The sequence below is a fragment of the Artemia sp. Qi Xiang Cuo genome, chromosome 18 (assembly GCF_049724085.1).
Source record: "Artemia sp. Qi Xiang Cuo chromosome 18, ASM4972408v1, whole genome shotgun sequence".
NCBI lineage: Eukaryota > Metazoa > Arthropoda > Branchiopoda > Anostraca > Artemiidae > Artemia > Artemia sp. Qi Xiang Cuo.
Window position 1 is genome coordinate 24,831,766 of NC_142811.1, and position 13,459 is coordinate 24,845,224.

General features: G+C 36.3%; 1 protein-coding gene across 2 annotated transcripts in view; it reads right to left on the minus strand.

Annotated features, from left to right (window-relative positions):
• Window positions 1–2,996: 2,996 nt before the first annotated feature.
• LOC148941357 (SH2 domain-containing protein 3A) overlaps window positions 2,997–13,459 on the minus strand; it is a 69,203-nt gene continuing 58,740 nt past the window's right edge. For both annotated transcript variants that reach the window (XM_089103974.1, XM_089103973.1), the window contains exons 7-8: window positions 4,617–4,788; window positions 2,997–3,520 (exon numbers count right to left, since the gene is read on the minus strand). In XM_089103974.1, the coding sequence (XP_088960100.1) occupies window positions 3,077–3,520; window positions 4,617–4,788 (616 nt within the window). In that variant the 3' untranslated portion in view covers window positions 2,997–3,076. The remainder of the gene's footprint in view (window positions 3,521–4,616; window positions 4,789–13,459) is intronic.

Here is a 13,459-nt window from a genome sequence, read left to right on the forward strand (position 1 = left end):
AACAAATATTTTACGCCTTTTATCGAGTATGAACATCATATAGTGGTGTTTGTATAGGGGTGGGGGGGGGGGTTTACCCCAATAAATTAGATGGTGTCCACCGAAAATAATTTTTAAAATAAAAAATTAAAACATAACTTACATTGCAAATTGTGGCTGCCAAGGCTTCAACTTCATCAATGGTAACCATTCTAGTTGTTTGAACTGTGTTCTTGACCTTTCTGATGATTTAATCATATTGCAAACCTGTGATATACGAAATCTGAAGGGCGACTTGTTATGTAACGGGGAAATCATATGTAAGCACGTCTCTGATTGGCTGAGAAGGAGGATGTATCCGACTCGATGATTGGCTGAGAAGGACACATGTGATCTAACTGTTTCCTGTTCCAGGACACCTTGACATTCACCCCTAGCATGCACTTGTCCAAAACAACAATAAATAAATAACTCCCTCAGACCTAAGATTAAAGAAATCTTAATGTTTCTTAAGTCCCCCCTTTGTGAATCAATAATTCCCCCTATCGATTATGTAAATCAAGTTCTCAGACCAGGCTAGCCAAACAACAATGAAGCCATGATTGTTTCTTAATTCCCCCACTCGTGAATCAATAATTCCCCCTAGCGATTATGTAAATCACAGATTAAAGAAGCCATGTTTGTTTCTTAATTTCCCCTTCGTGAATCAATAATTCCCCCTAGCGATTATGTAAATCAAGTTCTCAGGACAGGCTAGCCAAACAACAACAAATAAATCGATCTTGGAAAAAGAGGTCATTGAGCGATTACGTAATCTTTCTCCCTAGGGACTCTATGACCATATTGTTTCATAATTCCCCAGGCTCGTGAATCAATAATTCCCCCCTCGATTACGCAATCAATTTCTCGGAAATCCACTTCCCCATCGATTACGCAATCAATTTCTCGGAAATTCACTTCCCCTTCGATTACGCAATCAAGTTCTCTGAAATTTACTTCCCCCTCGATTACGCAATCAATTTCTCGGAAATTCTCTTCACCTTCGAGTCCTAGATCAATAACATTTTTCCCGTTAGAATTCAATGCACATGTGCAACCTTCGCCCCGGAGCTATTACACATAGAAACATCAAATAAATCGACCTTGGAAAAAGAGGTCATTGACCCCATTAACCAAGTGGTCTCCCTACTGACTCTATGCCATTATTTGGAGTCCCGTCCGTAGTCTATGCCCATATAAGGAGTCCCCGTGGGAGTAGCACCCCCTCCTCTACTAGCTCTCGTGCTTTTTTGTAGAGGTGTGGCTGTCATTTTTTTTTTTGAAGGCGTCTTCGCATTCATGGTGCTTGTCATTGACGTATTGGCGCAGAGCCAGCCGTTTTTTTCTCTTCTAGACGTTTTAACCTTTAGCATTCATCCTGGCTTTGTCGGTCTTGTTTGTTGGCGTGAATAAGTTTTCCAGCACAGATATCGAAGATTTTGGGTGTCATCCATGGATTATCAGAGCGGGACTGTACTCCTAAGATTTCATTAGCCGTTTCTCTGATGATTTTTGGGCGGTTTTATATTTGTTTCTTGTATCGATGTTTTTTGGGAGATTGACACAGTGTTTTCGGTTGCTTTTCTTGAGTGGTTGCGGGTTTTCGGAAGCGCATACTAAGTTCTGACATGACTAGAACATGGTCTGAGTCAAAACCACCATAGGCCAAAGATACTATATTCAGCACTGACGACTTCCAACGCTTGTGGACCAGTATGAGGTCGATCATATTTGAGGCTCGGCCGTCTGGGGATCTCCATTTCTGCGTTGTCTATGTCGAAACATTGGGATGGTAATGAAAAGCTCGTTATCATGACAGAAATCTATGAGCATTTCCCCCCTAAGGTTTTGTCGCTCATGTCCGAACATGCCCAATACGTCTTCGAAACCTGCGTTTGATTGTCCGACGATAGCGTTTAAGTCCCCATTGATGAACAGATCATCCTTCTTGGGCAATGATACGCTCTGAGAGTGGATTTATGGCAAGTAGAGATTTTTTAGCACGTTTTGAGAGTAGAAAGCCAACACCTTGACGGTGAACACCGTTGCTTCGTCCTGAGGTGGTCAGGGTGTTCTCTTTTATGGTTTATATTCCATTTAAAGGAAGGTGGATCTCTGATAATCCAATTATATCCCAATGGTAGCGGTCAATTTTATTTAAAATTAATTTTTTTTTTCCCGGTTGAGCAAGGGTTCGTATGTTTAGCGTTCCAAGTGAAAGTGATGTCTTTGGGGTGAATATTGGTGTCTTCTCTGGCTGGAGAGTTGTCAAATCGGTTAAATAATCGTTGGTTGCCCCGGAAGTGGTAATTAAAATCATCATCTTTATCATCATCATCGTTATTATCATCAATAATATTATTATTTCTACTATTTATAACTCTAGATATCAGACCGTCGGTTGCCCTGGACGCGGTAGAATAAGTTAATATTCTTTTTTTTGCCATTTCATTATTATATAAAGGAGAAGGAGTTTCGTGGCATTTTTGTCAGGATAGCGGTATGCCATTCCTCTCTACCCATAGCAAAGGCCATTGTCCAAGGTTCTGGATCATCTGCCCTTCACAGTTGTCCCTCTAGAAAGGGATCCTCTCGTTCCGTGTTCTGCAGCACCAAGTAATTTGACCCATGTTGGGGGAAGGTTTGTAACCGCCGGGAGGTGTCCACGCGTCGGTGGACCCTGTACGGTGTACATCTTAGGGGCCTTCCTCCTCTTACACCTGTATTTAAGACCCCCGGGCTGTGGTTAACTGAAATACTTTAGCTGTGTTTTGGAAATTCCTTGTGTCATACCTTTTTGGGGGTTAGTTTCACTGAATAATGCCCATTTTAGGTTTTTTCGTTGAAAAAATGAAAAAATAAAAAAAATTTTATTCCTGCTAGATACTGAAAAATACATCCTCCTCACATAAATTCTCGTGAATTAACGCCACTGTTAAGTGAGCAAGTTTTTCCAAAAAATCTGATAACGTCAATAATTTGAATAATCTGTCAACATACTGGGGTTGTATTACCTAACCTTCAGTTTCATTTGATAAACTCGTTTATTTTATAAAAATTATAGTTCTGTCTCACGCTCTGTTCCGGATTTTTTTGTTGAACTCTCAACGTCACACTGTTTCTTCTCAAGGTAATAAACATGTTTCAAAAACAGTAAAAGAGTTTCAGTTTCAAAAAATCTTGCTACTTTATAGTCAGGCTTAAAGCTACCAATAATCGCGCTCACATTTTTTCGAAATATTCCTATTTTCAGTTGCCATGACCTAGCTTCGCAAACTTGTTCATAAATAGCGGTTAAATTTTTGGAACTATCATTAGATGTTTCTTCCAGCGCTATTATTGACACTATCTGAGTAACATCTGGTATAGATGCGTTAGGTGGGATAGGTTCATTTCCTTGTTCTAGACGTTTCAATATTGGAATTAGCAATGTTTCAAAGTTGAGGGCTAAACTAGTTTCACGTCTTCGAAGCATTTCCCACATACTCTTAAAGCTGATATTCTGAAAGAAAATATGAACTGTGTTAATGTTGTTTTACATTAGAAATAAAAATATCCTTCTAACATAGATACGATAAAACTTGGTCAAATATTCACAGCAATAAACAACATTCAAAATGCATCATCATTTTTAAGTAAATAACCCGTAACGGGTTAACCAGGGCATTGAAAACAGGCGGTCAGTATAGTTTCTTTACTTCTTTCCATGTAATTTTAAACATTTTTAAAATCCAATTTATTTTGAGCATTAGACCTAGAGCTTTCACAAAAAAGTATTCTTAAATTTATTCTCTTATAAAACATAATCAAATACAAAATCAATTTTGTCGCACCGAGTTTCTTAGCATTGCTAAAAAAGCACTAAACCAACAGCCAAAGGATGTCACCATGGTTGCAGCTGCAACCACTATTGACAACAGCCAATAGTGGCCAAAATTTAAAAAATGTGTAATTAAAAAGGTGGCAGAAGACAAATGTCAACGCTATTTGTATAATATTAATTAAAATTAAGATTCAACAGAACAGTATTTGTAATTACGAGAGGAAATTTGGGAGAAATGCAAAAAAGACCATGATACCCCCTGAATGATGCTCTTATATAATAAAAATACATTTTGAGAACCTTCTGCTAGAGCTTTACATTAGACTGGAGGGACAAGAAAACCATTTTGTATCTATTGCACTGAAGCACCTCTTTTTTCCCAAAGAATGATCGTGTCAAGCCAGTGGGCATAGAATATTCAGAGAAGGGTCAATTGAACAGTCTACACCACAAGCAGGCATGTTAATTTGAGGGGGCGCAATTGCCCCCTTCTCCCCTAGATTTTGAAAAATAAATTATTTTGGTATTTTCATAAATAATACCCGTTTTTATTTTCTTTCAAACAGTTTGAGAAATTAATAAAATCCCCCCTCCTCGATTATTGAAGTAAATTCCCCCCCCCCTACATTTTCATAGACTAAAAGGAGAAGTACTTTTATTTTACAGCTAGATTATGCATAACTCTACAAATAATCATGCTCTTGAGTCTCTGGGATTTCCTTAGAAACTAAAAATTAAAGAAAATCAAGGAAGAAAAGTACGAAAGAAAACTTACAGATTTTAATGAACACAAGCCTTGGAGAACAGCATGAAATGAAAAAATATTTCCAATGGAGGTTTTTAGATCCATAGCCACCAGGATCCAGGTCTTTAGAAATACAAACTTATCTTCATCGGTTGAACATAAGCTAATTGTGCTAGCAACAAAGGATTTAAGAAGCTGGAACCTAAAGGAATAAAATAAGAGTATGTTTATCTATATTTCTCGGTCTCTCTGTCTCAGTACTTATCTCTGTATCTCTCTCTTTCTCTCTCTCTCTCTTTCTCTTTACTCTATCTCCCTCTCTCACACTCTCTTTCTCTCTCGTAAAAAAGAAATATTATATTTACAAGTGTTTTGAAAATCAACAATAATCATGAGAGGGCAGTTTGCTGCCGCCTCCTCAGGCCCCTGTTGTTTATGCTTAAGATTAATAAATTTTATCAAATTGCCTGTTTGTAAAAAAGATAATCATATTCTTATGAAAATTAGTCGTAACAAACATTTAGTCGTATTGGCTTTAAATATTAACCTTGCTAGTTCAAATATCAACAAAGACAATCAGTGAATTCTACATTTGCAATTACCCACTGGCTTAAATTGGCTGCAATTTAAATTTATGCTTACTTCAAGTTTTTAACTTCGTTCCTTGTTTTTATTGATTTTTTGTCTTTTAATTTTTGGTCTTTACCAATAAAATTTTTAAATACTTCGAAAAATAACTTATATTCAAAAACCGCAACCTAAAATACAACGTTAAGGACAATACATTATATTTACAGCATTAATGTATTATTTCAAAATTTTGATATTTAAAAAAATATTCTTAATGTTTTGATTTTTAATTTAAGAAATAAAATAATTTAATCTGAACGAAACTTAGAAAAATGTTTTCTTGAATAATTTTAAAGGTTTTTTTTTATGAAATTTCTAAAATCTTGATTTTAAATAAGGTTTTCCAATGTTCATTATTGTCGTGAAAGGACTTTACCTTTTTTGTTACTTAAAAAGAATTGTTCTAGAGTTTCCGTTACTATTTACGAGGTTCACTCAATTAAATTCATTAAAGGAAGAGAAGTTAGAGCCTGTCTATTATGATACCCTGACCTTTCTGGCAAACTTATCCGCGGTTGGAAAAATAGTACAATTCAGAAGCCTGTCCAGCATGCCACCTATAAAGAAAGAAAATACCCAGCTCTTATCCGTTCATATTTTCTTAACGCGTTTTTGAATCTTTGGGTACTATGGGCTGTGGTTTGTTCTTTTCTAGATTGCAGCTACCGCTGAAACCATAAAGACTGGGCTTATCTCTTTAAGCGAGAGAACATTTGAAGTTTCTTAAGTTTTGCCAAGTCTTACCTGGTCAATTCCAGAAATAGATATATTTTTTTTACAACTTTCATTTTATTACCTCAGGGAGTTTTTGCAAAAAAATCGAGCACCTTCCGAAAATCATCACCTCTATTTAGAATGTAATGAAATTTAAAGGCTTTTTTAAAGACACTATTTGACCTATTTCAAAGATTCATTATTTGAACTCTAAAAGAGAGAGAGAGAGAGAGAGAGCTGAGCAAGAAAAGTTGTCTTAAGCTTAGTTAAGACAATGGCCAACAATTTTAAAAAAGTTACGACGCATAGGTTTCCACTTATCTGCAATGAAAAAAAAGATAGTTCAAATGATAACATGCATCCAAGGTCAAGTAAAAAAGGTTGAACTTCGTTAATTTTTTTTAACAAGGTATTTTTTTTTAACAAGGAACCTTTTGAAATATTTACAACCTCAGGTTTATTTTCGTTTTGTCTGTTTTTTGAAGCTTCGACTTTAATTGGGTTTATCCCTCTATTTGTGTATATCAATTCTCATTTGACCAATATACGAATGAAAGAAGTTGAAGAGGTAAAATGATATTCCTGAACGTCAAATTCAAGAAAATACACATTTTTAAAAGCAAAAAAGAAAAAAAAATCAACTAAACCAAAAGGACCCGAGGTTATTTTTTCTACCGACATTTTTTAGAGTTTACTCGCTCCTATAATTTTAAGTAAGAAGTAGTATATCTAAACAGGGGTGGATCCAGGATTTCTTAGGGGGGGGGGCTAAATTGGGTGATCCGTAAAACATTTCTTAGGGGGGACACAAAATAGGTTGATCCGATAAACACGCGTTAGGAGCAAGTTTAATTAACGCAAACTTGAGTTAATTAAGTAAATTACACTATTTTAGACTACACTAGGGGGGAGAGGTCAAGCCCCCCACCCTCACCCCCCCCCCCCTGGATCCGCCACTGTATCTATAACTGAAATCGTGAAAATTGGAAAAACAGAAAGAAACTTTTATTTAAAAAAAATAGACTGGATTCTTTTAAATTTAATATGGTCATCTATTGCACAGTCAATTTTATGGTTTATACACATGCTTTATCTATTGAACTTTGGGTATCTTGTGCATCTTTTTAAAGTACCAACAACACCAAAAATGAAATCTAATTATTTGAATTGATTAAGTGGAAACTTTTACCGCCATATAAATATTTAAAAATTAGGATAACCCATGCACTCAATTTTAAATGAACAACACCTCCATGTGCAGCTATGTAGTTTTACACTTAAGAGGCACCGAGTTTAAGAATAAGGAACGTGTGGGAAAAATCAGCAGAAGTCCTGTGGTTGCGTAGCGGGTTTGATCTCACTTTGTTAATACGGAACGCAGAGTTCAGACACAGCTGTAGGAACACACTGCAGAGCCGGTGGACTTCTTATAGTCAAGAAGCATCGTTAACCCTATACAATACAGTATAAATCAGCAGAAAATGATTGAAAAAAATGCATCATCATGGAGCTCTAAAAACTGTAACTTTGATGATTGCTGTAGCAAACGACAGTCACTGCCATAAATCTAAGCTATGCATTAATATGGATATTATCAAAACCATTTAAGGTTAAACATTTCAAATCATTATTTAATCGACTTACTTACAAAAATCTTTTTAGAAAGAACAACAACAATTAGCTAACTTATTCTGTTATATTAATCCTTTTACTTGACTATTGATATGCCAAGGAATCTTTATTCTCTTGTGATTCCAAAAAATCACTTGTCTTACTTAATTTTTACACGTTTTCACTAGCCTAAGTTTGTTCAAAAGCTCTATTCAACATAAGGGTTTCGACCCATCCAGATTATTGCATTATTCAACAATCAGATGCAGAAAATTTGGGCGTTTCAGCAATTTGGATGGGCTTATTTGTAAACAAGAAAAGTTTGTGCTTGTTTCTTTTATTAATAAAAAAAAAACTTTCCAAAAAACATGTTTTTCAAAGAAAAGTAGAGGCCATTTTAAACATAAGCTCAGGAGATAAAAATACCTGTTAAAATTCAATACCTGTCAAAAATTACTATTAAAGAATAAATGAAAAAACGAACAGAAATTAAATAAACAATCATAGCAAAAAACATACAACAAGTAATAATATAAATGAATATATAGATCTTAAAGCGAGTGATGCTTCGATTGAATATGAAAATCAAGATTAAAACGAAAAAAAGTATTTTGCTATTGAAATATAAATGTAACTCAAAACGAATAGAAATTAAATAAATAATCAATGCAAACAAACATACACTAGATATTAATGTAAATGAATTAATAAATCTTAAAACGAGTGAAACTTAAATTGAATATGCAAATCAATCTTAAAATGAACAAGAATCACTACAAACAAGAGTTTGGGTATCGCCTCCTTCTCTCACTTTAAAAGTCTAAAACCTACTGCGTCATAGGCGCTTTAGTGAAAACCAATTTTATTACAAATATTTTTTTTGTACTTAAAATTGAAAATAAACATTAAAATTATAGTAAAATTTGGAACTGATGAGCTTTCAGAAATTAATATCATTATACATCAAATATTGAGTTTAATTTATTAGTTCTTTCTAAGGCTGTTCAAGACGAATATAGTTTTACTACAAAGAATAGTTTGGATACTGCCCCTTTCCTTAACTGTAAATAAAAACTAAAAGCCTACTGCATTATAAGCGCTTCACTGAAAACGAATTATATTACAAATATTTTCTTTTTCCAGTTCTTACAGCATTGAAAATAAAAATAAAATTAGAGTGAAACAAATTCTTGTACTGATGGATCTTTCAACAACTAATATTATTATATATCAAATATTCAATTTGATATTGTGTATACTTTCCAAGACTATTCAAGACGCATATAGTTTTCAGTAAAGCGCCAATGACGCAGTAGTAGAGAGGGGTCAGGAGGTCCGACGATCACCACATGGCTTATGGTTTTCTCAGTGAGAATGAAAAAACATGAACTTTGTCACATGGAAAAACATGAATTTTGTCACATTTATGGTTGTTTTCATGGATGGATATGTGTGTTGGTCGATTTATTTGATGTTTTTCTCGGATTTCAACATCAAATTATGGATGTTTTATGGTTTTTGTCAGTGAGAATTTGAAAATCATGAACATTGTCACATTTATGGATGTCAACAGCAATTCATGTCTGTTTCATGGATGGTTATGTGTGTGGGTCGATTTATTTGATGTTTTTCTCGGATGTCAACATCAAATTATGGATGTTTTATGGTTTTTGTCAGTGAGAATTTGAAAAACATGAACTTTGTCACATTTATGGAAGTCAACAGCAATTCATGTCTGTTTTATGGTTTTGTCAGTGAGAATTTGAAAAACAGGAACTTTCTCACTGAGAAAACCATAAACCCCGTGGTGCTGTCACGAGTCAGGACACCGGTGCTGTCGACCTCAATTCACCTATCGTGAATCAATAATTCCCCTTAGAAACAACAAATTAATTTCCCCTTTCTTGACAGATCAATCAATCAATGACATCATCTGTCAGACTTTAAAAATTTTCGCCTAGAAACATTTCTCCAGGAATAGATCCAAATCATTAATGTCTTTGCCTCGGGAACAGTTCTACTGGTCGAACTCCAAAGGATATTAATAACCAAAGGCCATGGAAACAATTAGGCAAGAAACATCTTAGCGATGAATTGTTTTAGCGCGCGAAAAGGTTTCATATTAATTTGAAATGCGTTAGCGCAGAGATGCCAATAACAAAGGAACACGCTGAATTTCCGTTTAGTGATTATTTGGGCGAAACCGTTTTAGACAGGTTATGGAACTATTTCGGCGAAACAGATAGAGACATTTTAAAAGAAGATTTTTGAAGAGATTTTAGAAGAGAATTTGAGTGTGGTCGTTATAATACACAAGTTTCATTTGAACAGTGTTGTGAGGTCCTCTAACCCAACCCCAAAGGGTTCCAATCCTCCTACCCCAACCCCGAAGGAAGCCCCCGGTCCTCAAAAGCCCCCCAAGCTCCCAAAGGCCCTCCACCGGTCCCCAAATGTCCCCCAGGCCCCCAACTGTCCCCCCGGACCCTCAAAGGCCCCCCAAACTCCCAAAGGGCCACCGGCGCCCCAAAGGCCCACCCAGACCCCCAAAGGCCATCCCCGGGCCCCCAAAGGCCCATCGAGCTCCCAAAGGACCAACGGGGTCCCAAAGGCCCTCCACCGGTCCCCAAATGTCCCCCAGGCACCCAAAGGCCCTCTCTGTGCCCCCCCCCAAAGGCCCATCAAGCTCCCAAAGGACCAACGGGGTCCCAAAGACCCTCCACCGGTCCCCAAATGTCCCTCCGGCCCCCCCAAGGCCCGCCCTGGGCCCCAAAGGCCCACCGGTCCCCAAATGTCCCTCCGGACCCCCAAAGGCCCTCCCTGTGCCCCCAAGGCCCTCCATGTGCCCCCCTTCAATTATCAGAAAGTATTGTGACACAATGGATAGAACATATGAAATTATTGATGAACTTGAAGCCTTGGCAGCCACAATTAGCAATGTAAGTTCTGTTTTCATTTTTTATTTTAAAAATAAAATTTTTTTCCGTGGTCACCCTCTACTTTATTGGGGTAAACCCCCCCCCCTATACAAACGTCTCTATATTATGTTTATACTCGATAAAAAGTGTAAAATATGCTCTTTTTTCGTTACGTAAACACCATCCTTCCTTCCCCCTCTGGTTACGACCTTAATTCTAGCAAAAAGAAATAATTTTCTTTCGTTAAATTTATGCAATTTTAAGTGTCTATATCCTAGCTAAAAGCGATCATTGACTTCCGTCACTGTTGTTATTAACCGAACCTGGTTTTGACACAAGGCTCTCCGGCACGAGGCCTATAATTAGCTGTCACCCGTTCCCCTCTGTGTTTACGAACGTAGCAGCCAAAGTCAAATGGAACTGTTTCTCCGTCAAAATTAAAACACTTTGAGGCAATTGTAATAATTAGGCGCGGACGCAATGTGCTATTTTAGAGAACCGGTGAAATCTCGTTATTTTCAAATTAAGATCTAACAATATATTTAGGACATTGGTGAAAGGGGGAGGGGGCCATGCCTCAATTCTATCGCCATCATTGTAAGGTGAAAACAAACTGTTTCTTCGCGTGAAAAGTAAGGGGGTGAGTTTAAGAAAAAGATACATTGCTTTATTATGCGTAAATTGAATAGCATTTTTACCATATCTTTCGGTGGTGGGGAGGGGGTATTTTCCCATGTCTTTTCTCAGGGATATTTTCCGTGGGGGTTATTTTCCGTGGGCTGTTTTTTCTGGGTGTGTGATAAATACCAGCTATCGTAAAAGGATATGGAAAGATAAAAAATACCGTTAATACTTTAAATGCATCAAACAAGGCGTGCACAATGCAGATTAAAACCAGAAAAGAACAGAAACGCCTAAAAATAAGAAATTAGGCCGATTTATATAGGCCGGCTTTTGACGGGCTCAGTGAGCCGTAATTCTCAGATTCAAAAAAGGATGCAATTAGTATATTTCACGAAACCTGATTTGGGAGGTGTAGTTTGCTTTTTGGACTTTTCAGAGCTAGGATTCTTAGTCACTCATAGGTGTTTGTTGTCTGAAACTTCGGGGTTGGGATGAGTAGTTGGCTATTTCAGACTTTTCTGAGCTAAGGTTTCTTAGTATTTCGTAGGTGAATACTGTCTGAAACTTATGATTTGGAATATGTAAATTACTATTTAGGGCTATTCTGAGTTGGATTTCTTAGTCTTTTATAGGTGTGTAGTGTCTGAAACCTATGATTTGGGATGTGTAGTTTGCTCTTTTCGACTTTTCTGAGCTAAGTTTCTTAGCCTTTAATAGGTATGTGTTGTCAGAATATTATGATTTGGGATGTATAGTTTGCTATTTCAGGCTTTTCTGAGCTAAGGTTTTATAGTATTTCGTAGGTGAATGTTGTCTGAAACCAATAGTTTGGGATGTGTAATTTGCTATTTCCGACTTTTCATAACCGGATTTCTTAGTCTTTCGGAGGTGTGTGGTGTCTGAAACCTATGATTTGGGATGTGTGGGTTGCTATTTCAGGCTTTTCTGAGTTGGATTTCTTAGTCTTTCATAGGTGTGTAGTGTCTGAAACCTATGATTTGGGGTGGGTGGATTGCTACTTTTGACCTTTCTGAGCTGGATTTCTTAGCCTTTCATAGGTGTTTGTTGTCTGAAACATATAGTTTGGGATGACTATTTTGCTATTTTTGACTTTTCTTAGCTAGGTTTCTTAGACGTTCATAGGTGAGTGTTGTCTGAAACCTATGATTTGTGATATGTAATTTGCTATTTCTGACTTTTCATAACCAGATTTCTTAGTCTTTCGTAGGTGTGTGATGTCTGAAACCTATGATTTGGGGGTGTGTGGGTTGATATTTTTTGACTTTTCTGAGCAGGATTTCATAGCCATTCGTAGGTGTGTGTTGACTGAAACCTATGATTTGGGATTGTTAATTTGCTATTTTTGACTTTTCTGAGCTAGATTTCTTAGCCACTCATAGGAGTGTGTTGTCTGAAACTTATGATTTGGGAAGCACACGAAAACTTAAATGCACACAAAAACTTAAATGCACACAAAAACTTACACACACACACACACACACAAAAAAATTACACACACAAACAAACTAAAACTTACAAACACACTAAAAAACTAACACACACACACAAACTTACACACACACACACACACACACAAACACACAATATAAAAAATGAACACAAAAAAACAAACAAAAAAACGCAAAAAAAATAAACAACACACACACACTAAAAACTTACACATACACACACGAAAACTTACACACACACGCCAAAACTTACACACACAAAAACTTACACATGCACACGAAAACTTACACACACACACACACACGAAAACTTACACACACACTCCAAAACATAAAAACACACACACAAACACAAACTTAAACACACACACACACAAAAAAACTTACACATGAACACGAAAACTTACATGCACACAAAAACTTACATGCACACAAAAACTTACACACACACACACACACAAAACTTACACACAAACACACACACGAAAACTCACAAACACACACACCAAAACTTACACACACACAAAAACTTACACACACACACATACACATACACAAAAACTTACAAATGAACACAAAAAACATACAAACACGCTCGAAACACAATACACAAAAGAAAACCATTACACACACACACACACACATACAAAAACAAACAAAAAAACTCACGCAAAAACTCATACACAAACACACACAAAAAAAAAACTTACACACACAAAAAAGCCCAAAAACAACAAACAGAACCCAAATAAACAAAAACACTAAAAAAAAACAACAAAACAACAAAAAAACACTACACACACACACACACAAAAAACATACACACACAAAAAAACTCAATCATACAAATACACACACACACACACACACAAACAAAAACAAACACACAAATAAAAAATAAACACACACA